This window comes from Propithecus coquereli, unplaced genomic scaffold (genome assembly GCF_000956105.1).
Source record: "Propithecus coquereli isolate 6110/MARCELLA unplaced genomic scaffold, Pcoq_1.0 Scaffold3, whole genome shotgun sequence".
Lineage (NCBI taxonomy): Eukaryota > Metazoa > Chordata > Mammalia > Primates > Indriidae > Propithecus > Propithecus coquereli.
This window is the reverse complement of record NW_012148618.1, coordinates 12652233-12661471: the sequence shown is the minus strand read 5'-3', so window position 1 is coordinate 12661471 and position 9239 is coordinate 12652233. Positions and strand designations below refer to the sequence as shown.

The 9239-nt window shown below is 59.1% G+C and overlaps 1 protein-coding gene across 1 annotated transcript; it reads right to left on the bottom strand.

Annotated features, from left to right (window-relative positions):
* Positions 1-52: 52 nt before the first annotated feature.
* On the bottom strand, positions 53-8741 carry ITPKA (inositol-trisphosphate 3-kinase A). Its single transcript, XM_012649377.1, has 7 exons — positions 8189-8741; positions 2079-2175; positions 1777-1993; positions 1452-1656; positions 1097-1198; positions 748-819; positions 53-640 (listed from the first exon to the last, which is right to left on the bottom strand). The coding sequence occupies exons 1-7, from the start codon at positions 8675-8677 to the stop codon at positions 437-439; spliced, it is 1386 nt and encodes a 461-aa protein (XP_012504831.1). The 5' UTR covers positions 8678-8741; the 3' UTR covers positions 53-436.
* Between the last annotated feature and the right edge of the window lie 498 nt (positions 8742-9239).

Below are 9239 nucleotides of genomic sequence, written 5' to 3'. Positions count from 1 at the left end.
GAGGAAGAGGGGACCAGAAGGGAGGGGATGAGGCCTGAGTCATGGAAGCTGGGTCTTTGAGTTTTATTGGGAAGGGGAATCTATTGTAGTGTAGGAGGTTAGACCAATAGGTCTAGGCCTGCTGAATAAAATTCATAATCCAGCTCCTCTGGAGAGGGTAGAGCCTCCTCAGAAGAGCTGGGCAGGGGAAGAAGCTTTTGTTCCCTCACATTCCGTAAACTAGTGTCGTTCTGCTCTGGGAACGCTGGGGCCCAGGTGTGCCCCAAGCCCTGACATTGGCAGTGCGCCCCCTTAGTGGTTGGCACCTGGCCCTTCAGGACCCTGTGAACTGCCCCGCACAACGGGGTTCCAGTCTCTGGCCGGCATGCACTGTGGGGACGCAGCCGCAGGTCCACATGTCAGACCGGCGGGCCCACGTGGGGACAGGAGTCCAGCCTCATCTCTCGGTCAGGCTGGCCAGGATGCCAATGAGATTGTCCAGCCCCAGCAAATAGCCATCCTCGCGGTTGCCCTCCTCCCAGGGCAGCCGGTGGTCCAGGATCTGGCCGTCAGGGAGGGGCGTGGTTTTGCCGAAGTCGATGAGCCACACGCCGGCGCGATGGCAGTGATCATGCACGAAGAGGAGCGAGCTGCCAATCACCTGCCGAGCCCCACACAGTCAGGCCACAGCCCCTTCCCTGAGCAGCCCCCGACCCTATCCCCACCTAGCCCTCACAGGCCCGGGACCTGAGCCTACCGGCCTCTTACCTCGTGCCTCCTAAAGAACTCAGAGACCTCCAGGGTGTCCCGGATCTGCTGCAGGCGGTTCAGATACCTCCTCTGGAGAGAGTAGAAGAGGAGGGCAAATTAATTAAACGCTAAGTGAGCCCCTGCTAACGGTTAGGAGCCACAATGCATGTTCAGCTTGGCAAATACCGTGGTGAGGAGGGGACACCCCCCCGCACGGCGCACAGCCCAGAAGGAAAGGAACATAAAGCAGTGAAAACTCAACGAGATAAATGGGGTCACAGAGGCGAGGGCACTAGACGGAACGACCAGCGGCCGCCCTTGATTTCAGGATCCCCAGCACCTCGGGGTTCTGGGATTCCGCGCTCACCAGCACTTCCTCATCTCCTTGTACAAACTCCTCGAAGACGCGAATCACTTGCTCCCGGCTTCGCGTGGTCTTGAAGTCTGTGCTACAGGAGCCGTCCGCTTTCTGAAAGAGGAGGGACAGGAGTGCCAGGGGGCCCGGACCGCCTAGCGGGGAGAGGATCAGCCTAGGGCAGCGGTACCTCCCGGGGCGTTGGCTGCTGGGGACAGCGAGACGGACGGCCGTCTCGCCGTGGTGGTAGTGGTGGTGGTCGTGGGGATAGGGCGGGGGGCGACGACAAACCGGGAAGGACACGGCGCGGTGGGGCTGGGGCGGAGGAAGGGCTAGGGCGGTGCAAAGCGAAGCGGGCGTGGCCCACCTTGATTCCCTCGATGCGGAAGCCAAGCGTGGTGCTAGAGCTGATGCCTTCTCGCCACTGCATGTAGCGCGGCTTGGTGACCGCGCGCTGCGCGTGCTCCTCCTCAGTGGGCGCCGTAGGGTCCACCGCCAACATCTTCTTGTACATGTCCTTCCGCAGCTTCGGCCGCTCGCGGGCCTTGGTCAGCTCCTCCTCCAGGTAAGTCCTGTGGGGGTGCAGGCACCCACCAGGGTATGAGGGGACCCACATGGGCACCCCATTAAGCGCTCGTTCCGGTCTCGGACCCCAACTCGGTCTCCGCCCCAGCCCGGCAGGGCACCCGTACCTGACGCCCATCTTGCAGTCAAGCACGCAGGGCCCGTCGAAGCCGTCGAGCAGGTCCTGCAACTGCAGGTAGCTTTCGCCGTCGCGCTCCACCACGCCGTGGAAGGTAGGCACGCAGCCGCGCAGCGCGTCCGCCATCAGCCGCGCCAGGCAGTAGCGCTCCGGTTCCGAGCAGCGCTTCAGGATCAGCCCGCTTGTGCCCGCCGCCTTAAAACTCCCTGCGGACCCGCACCAATTAGCGCTGCCCGGCCTCTTCCTTTCCCGGCACCTCCCCACCCAGTCCGCGCGCGCCCCGACGCTCACCTGTGTGCCCTGCCAGCTGCACCCAGGCGTAGCGCTTCTTGAAAGGGCTGATGACCGGCAGATTGACCATGGTTCGGATCTTCTGCCAGTGGCTTTTCTGGAAGCGACAAGGTCAAGGTCTCCAAGTCCGCGTGTCAGAAATGCATAAGCCTCTCCCTCCTCTGAAACAGGGTCTCGCCCCGACCCCGACCCACCGGAAGAAGCCGGAGCTGGATGATTCATTCATTCATTTATTCGTTCATTCACTCAGTGAAGGTTTATTGTGCGCCTGTGTGGCTCACACAGTGATGGTGATTCCAGCTTCTCCAATTGGCTGTAAAGAGCCCTGGACTTAGGGTTAGAAGGCTCAGGTTTGCACCCCAGCTCTGCCGCTCAAGAACTGCCTGAGCAATTTACTAAACTGCTCTGCCAAAGTTTTTGTGAGCATCAGAATAACCTGATGGTCATCCCTTGTTAAAAATTGCAGATTCTGGCTGGGTGCAGTGGCTCACTCCCATAACCCCAGCACTTTGGGAGGCCGAGGTGGGAGGATCGCTTGAGCTCAGGAATTTGAGGTTGCAGTGAGCTATGATGGCGCCACTGCACTTCAGCCAGCCTGGGTGACAGAGTAAGACCCTGTCTTTAAAAATAAAAAATAAAAAGAGCAGATTCTCAGGTCTACCGCAGGGAAATTCTGAGTAGGTACAGGGTGGGGCCAAAAAATTTGCATTTCTACCAATGCCTAGGGATCTTCTGGGCCTGAGAAACAAGCCTCTGAGTATCAGTTTCTTCATCTATAAAATGGGGAAATAACTACCCTTACTGGGCTGTTGGGGTTAGTAAATGGGGTTTGAGTGTGACAGGCACTTAACTCCCCAATCCCATTCCTTGGCATGAAGCATAAGCTGGACAAATCTGGATCACTGATTCATTCACTTGGGACCTTGGTTCCTCTCATTTAGGGAGACAGACAACACAGAAACGTAGTTTACACAGGCCCAGGGCAGGGAGACCAGCCTGGAAGGGCCTGGAGAAAGAATGGCTTGGGACTCCCCTAGACCCTCTTGCTGTCCCTGGATTCAATGCACACCTCACTAGTTGGCAAGGCCCAAGGCACTTTTTGTCGATCTGGATCCAGAAACCTAAGCCCTGAAAATGGGATGCAACCCTGAGGGCCTGTTATCTTAGACAACACTGGGAGGGAAATGTGGGTTTTTTTGGTGTACCCCTTGCCTCATGACCATTGCATCTGGGCTCCACCTAATTCTGAGAGCATCTCATACCCTGAACCTTTTCTCTTCCCACCCCAAACTCAGCAGTCCTGTGTCTCTCTGAAGTACACAGGTTTGCTCATCTAAACTGTGTGTTTGCTGCCTCCTCCCAGGGGTGCTTGCCTTTTGGAGGACTTGTGCATGTGTGCCCCCACAGGACTGGAACCCAGGAACCACCCTCCCTGACAACAGAGGAGGGAGGAGAACTGAGGAGGTGGCCTAAGTAAGGGACGCTGCTGACCTTTAAAGCCCTTTACCATGGGGAGGAGATGGAGGCTATGACAGAGCACTGGGTGGGGAGTCAGCAGTTGGTTCTGGGCTTGGCCCTGTTACATTCTAGCTGAGTGAACCCAAGCAAGTACTCTCATCTGTGTGGACCTGTTTCCTCTGGGAGGATGTAGCCACCGCCATAACACAAGGCACAATTTACTGACTGCCTATTTCATGCCAGCCACTTTCTCATCTTCCATCAGACAGCATTGCTCCCACTTTCCCATTGAAGTCCTTACATGGCACACTAGGGTGTGATCACATGTCCAATCCCTGGGGATCTGGGGGTGTAGCCAGAAGCAGCCCACTAGAAGCATGACATCACTTTCAAAACTCCTTTTTAAAATCTTTAAATACATACGAGGTTTGCATTCTGCTGCATAATAAATCCAAGTTTTATTATAAAACTCCCCACCTCCAAAACCTCAAGTAAAATTCCAGGAAGATGATGTATGTGCCATGTATATTCAGAAGCACCACCTGATCCCCCTTCTCCCACACGGTTTGGGAATCATGATCATGAGGCACATGCACAGCAAGCACATGAGGTGGTGTTATTACTCCGTTTTACACAAAGAAGTCAAGGCCCAGAGGAGTTAGCATCCCCTCACTCCCTGCCTCCAGCCCCCCAATCTCTGGCCCAAGCTCTCTTGCCCCAGCAGGTTCCAAAGTCCATGGTACCAGCCTGCCTCCCTTTGGGGGTTCAAATGGGATACTGCCTGAGAAAAAGCTTTGTACAAGAAGAAGTGATTTGCAGCTATAAGGTGGTATTTTGATCCCTGGGGAAACCCTGAGTCCTGCCTGGGGCGGGGCCCTCTCTACTGGCTAGACACCTTTGCTTTTATGCAAAGGAATGGGTTTAATGGCAGACAGCATTAGGAGCCTTCTAGAAGAATTTGCCAGATAGTAGGACTGTAATGGACTTAGAGGATACATTTTGTTCCTAGTGGAAGAGGGAATGAGCTTTGGGTAGGTGGGGTGAGGGAACTGCACCATCCTTCCTTCTGGGATCATGTGGAAGCAGTGAGGGGGGCTGGGAGGTAGAAGGTAGGCCTGGTAGACCACATAGAATTGCTCCCAAGGTGAGGTAAAATGAGGTCAACCCCTACTCTCTCCACTCCGGTTTTATGCATCTCATATGAGGCAAGAGCAGCAGCAACTAAGGATGGTTTTAGCAAGCAGGTGACAAAGGGCTTTCTTACCCATTATCTCATTGAGCTCTCCAGGCTACCTCGTGAGGAGACAGGATTTAGCTGCCCTCCCAGTGATGGATATGGTCAAGCAGGGAAGGAGCTGATGCAAATGTCAAGCAACTCAACTCACTGCCATCTTCCATCTTAGGGAGATACCTCCCCCAGGGAACATAATGCATTTAAAAATGAATGTATTCACAAAGGCTCCTGGAGAATCATTCTTTGGAGGGTGGGTGGGGATTCTGGCACATGAACAACAGCAGGGAAGATATTTTTGAGCAGGTAAGACTTTTATTTTATAGAGATCAGAAAGCATTTATTATGTTACAGAGTGAAATCTAGCTGCCAAGGTGACCCAAAGCCACATCCTCTGGCCCAGCCTTCCCTCCATGAAGGTGTTCTCTCTGGGAAACCAACATACAGCCAGAGGTTACCTGGGCATCCTGGGGCAAAAGCCAGAAAAGCTGACCATGTGATGGTCTTTGATGAAGTCATAGGAGGACCCTCTGATAATTCCTTGCTTCTAGGGCTAAACAGGTAGTATCTCTCCTTGGGCAAGGCTTGGCTGGATACTAGTCCCAGACTCTCCTTTCTTTAAGCGCCATGTGGAAACCTCAAGGACACCCGTGACTTACATCACACCAGACGCTCAGCATATCTCCTGCCAGAGCAGATCCTTTGCTCTGTCTTTGGTACTCACCCTGCTGCCTGCCTCCAGCCATCCAGTCTCTGGTTGAAGCTCTCTACTATCCCAGCACCCTCCCCATGTTCCAATTGCCCTGTCAAACTAGCACTCCCTGTGGTGGTGGCGGTGGTGGGGAGCAATCAGTTTAAATTTATAAAATGATTTGCAGTAAGGTATAAGTGACCCACGACTTCACTTTCCCATGGGCATTTGCTTTTTAAAAAGGAAATCTGTTAACCTAAATTCTGCTCTATAATTAGTGGAAAGTGATGTGTGGGAATTCTGAGTCCAGGAGGGGATGTCATCCAGGTCTCCTTACCTATCCTGGAGCACTGAGAAAAGAAAACCAGATGTACAGGAGCCAAACACCCTCTCATCTGCTAGAGCAACACCCTACAATTGTTTTAGGAGGCAGGCAAGGCCGTAGAGTCATGGCAGCCACCCTGAGGGACAGGGCTCCTACTACTCTCCTGGCTTGCTCAAGTTTCCCTGCCCAGGACTTTTCCTTTTACCAGAGGAAAGGCCCCTGGAGGAAGAGAGGCTGCCCAGTCCCAACTACCCAGCTCTAGGCAGGCTGTACAGGGCTCCTAGGAGGTGAAGGGGAAGATGTATGCCCTGCCAGAGGCAGGCAGAGCCGTTCTGGCCCCCGTCTGCCCAGGCCCCAGTGTAAGGGGCTGGCAGGCTAGGAGCCCCAGAGTTGCTCCTCAGTGACCTTCCCCCAGGTGCATCCTTCACAGTCGGCAGGACGGCTCTGCTTCCTGCCTGGGGAAGCCCTAAATGCGGCCTGGGCGGGCAGGCTGAGTTGCTCTGGGACCAGCCGTGAGGCAAAGTCCGCTCCAGGCCCTTCCACGAGGACGAGGGCGCAGGCAGCCTCTGTCAACAGCCCCCGGCTTATCTGCCTCCGCTGTGGCTGTTTGCCTTCGGGGAGGCCCCAGCGGGCTGGGGGTTGGGAAGACCCAGCCTTGGAGCTGGAGGGGCCCTCTGTCACCATCTGCACCAGCTCCCGGCGGCTCTAGGAGACAGTGAGGACCAGCGTGGAAGAGGCGACTGAAAACGCCCAGGACACAGCTGAAGCTGTCTTGACCTCAGCCGGGGTTGTCTACACTGCACTCAGGCTTGGGCCGCGGGACCTCCTCCTCTCGTAGTCCCTCCCCTAGGCACTTTGCCAGGTCTCTGCTGGCGGAAGAGGGAAGCGGGGGGTGCCTGCGCCCTCAGCGCCCACACTTGCAGCACCCGCTCGCCCGCTCGCTCTTCTCAGGTGTCAGAGATTTGAGCGGGGGAGCAGCCCACCTACAGCTACTGCTCAGATTTTTACGACAACGAGGAGTGGGCGGGGTGCTCTCGCTGCCGCATATTCCACTGTCTTGGGACCCCCTCTGCAGCATCCACTCCTCTACATAGGCCAGGGCTGAGTCAGAAACGATCATGGGTCAGGGGTACCCCGACCCGCTCGGGGAGGAAAGAGGAAGGCGGCAGGCTCGTGACTGAGCCCCCGCACCCTACACCTGGCGGCAGGGGGTGTTCCTGCTTTGCCTCCCTCTTGTGTCACTTACAAACCCCACCGCCCACTGGGTATTGTAAATCTCAGGGGAGTCACCGAGTCATGGAGCCACCGCAAGTCGTTACAGTGTCTCCTCCGCCTCGTCCAATCCGAGTGTGCTGCGGCAGCCCGGGTCCAGAAGGCCCAGGCCGAACCCCAGCGATCTCCCCGCAGCGTCCAGGCAACCCTGGCGCGCGCCTGCAGCTCTCCCAGCCCAGTCGCCCCGACCCCAGGCTTTTGGGCAGGCTCGGAGACACCTCGGCTTCAGGGACACTTGCGTAACGTGGATCTAGAGCAAGTCCTTCGCGCTGACCGCGGGCAGTTATTTAAGGTATTTGGCCTTGGCTAAAACGAGGGGGACAAGGAGGCTGTCCTGGGAGCAGCAAACCCCTAAGGGGCGGGCGCCTGGAGTGACTTCACTTCATCCTGGCCGGGGTTTTCCGAGGGACAAACCTGGCCCCGGAACATCCAGGCTACCAGAGGCAGAGGCTAGCAGGCTGATCCCGCCCCCTTTCAGCCTCAGTTTACCTTCCCCCAACCACACTTACGAGCAGCAAGGCGGGGAGACTGCGGGGGTGAAGGGCCCGCACCAGGTGGGCTGCATCCCGCTCCCTGCCAGAGCTCCCAGCCCTGCGCCCCTCCTCTGCGTCCACGCCTCGTGCGGGCGCCGGGAGCAGACGGCAGCGGCTCGGAGCAGAGCCTGGAGCGCCGCTCCACTCCCACTCAGGAGAGGGAAACCGTGGCAACGGCGGGGGTGGGGCCGCGGCACTAGAGAGGGGGCGGGGAGCGAGGGAAACACTCCTTCGCCCCTCTCTCCGAGGGTTCATGGGGGAAGGCTAAGCCCCTCCGATCCCTCCAGTCGTACCTCACAGCCTACAAGGTACGGTACCCCGCTTCGCCCGGTCCCGGTGGCCAGTCGTGTACTCTTCACCCTCCTTCTTAGACGCCCCCGGGCCCGGGCCGCGACCTGCCTGCGGAGCGGGGGTGAGAATTGCCAAGGCGAGAGGTCAGCCTGGCGCCTCCCTGCGACCCCCACGTTCCTTCTAAACAGTAAGAATCGGACCCTTCGCGGAGGGAGGCTGGGACAGAAGTCGGTCCTCGGAGAGCTCCAAGCTGGGTCCCCAGCGCATGGCCCCCGCGCCCGGCGCTGGCCCCGCCCCCGCGGCCCGTACCTGACCCACGTCCTCGCCGGCTTCCAGCTGCACGTTGCCGCGGCTCCTGCTCTCGCTGTCGCTCAGCAGGTCGTCCTCCGAGTCCTCGAGTAGCGACGAGGAGCCAGTGGAGGAGAGCGACGAGGTGGAAAGGCGGCGCGGCTGCTGCAGGTGCGACGAGCCCACTGCCGGGAGGCAGTCACCCTCCGGCTCCGGCGGCCCGGGGCTGGCCGGGGGTACGTCCGGTTCCTCGGCTGTCACGGTCAGCTGCGGGATCACCGGGGCAGGGGGAGCCCGCGGGAGCCCGTTGGGGACCTGCCCCCCGCGCCGCTTGGCCCCGCGGGCCCGGGGCTCCCCTGCAGCGGCAGCGGCAGCGACCGCGGCGCAGCGCGCCTCGAAGAGCAGGCGCAGCTCCCCGACACTCCGGCGCGGGGCCCGCTCCAGCCCCGGGCTGCAAGGCCCCGCGGCCCCCCGCCGCGCCATGCTCGTCGGGCCCCCGGGCAGGGTCATTTCCCAGCACTGGCGCAGCAGCTGAGCCCACCAGCCCGCGGCGCGGCGGGGACTGGAGTCGCTCCGCGCCCCCGGCTCGAGACTGCCCCGGGGCGGAGCCTGCGCGGTCGCCGGCGTGGGCCCCGCCTCAGCCGCGCCCCCCGCCTACTCCTTTCACTTTCAGAGAAAGCGCGGGCCTCCTAGGGACCTTGCCCAGCGGGGAAGACTCTCGGTTGCTCCTCGAGGTGGCAGGGAAGGCCAGACTCCACAGGCACACAACCTGGGCCCGGCCCCCGCGGCCTCTGCCAGCCCGCCCTCGAGGACGTGGGAGGGGCCGCTCCGCCCCCGGGCCTTACTGCCTTTCCCGGCTTCGGGGCTGGAAAGGATTCCTCCTGGCGGCTCCTAGGGCCCTGTCCCCGCGGGGGAGGAACAGGTCCTGCTCTTGCTCCCCCACCCGGTCCCTCGGGCTCCCTTTTTCCGCTTTCATCCAACCCGGGCAAAGGCTTCCAAGTCTCCGGGGCTCTTCTCAGGCCGGGGCCCCCTAGCACAGAGTTCAAGGCCACCGGCCTCTCGAAGAAACCCC

Coding starts and splice junctions, on each gene's coding strand:
- ITPKA (XM_012649377.1), bottom strand. CDS start 8,677: ATGACCCTGCCCGGGGGCCCGACGAGCATGGCGCGGCGGGGGGCCGCG. Junction 1,994..2,078: donor GCAGCTGGCAGGGCACACAG/GTGAGCGTCGGG, acceptor GCGGGTCCGCAG/GGAGTTTTAAGGCGGCGGGC. Junction 641..747: donor AGTTCTTTAGGAGGCACGAG/GTAAGAGGCCGG, acceptor GGGGCTCGGCAG/GTGATTGGCAGCTCGCTCCT.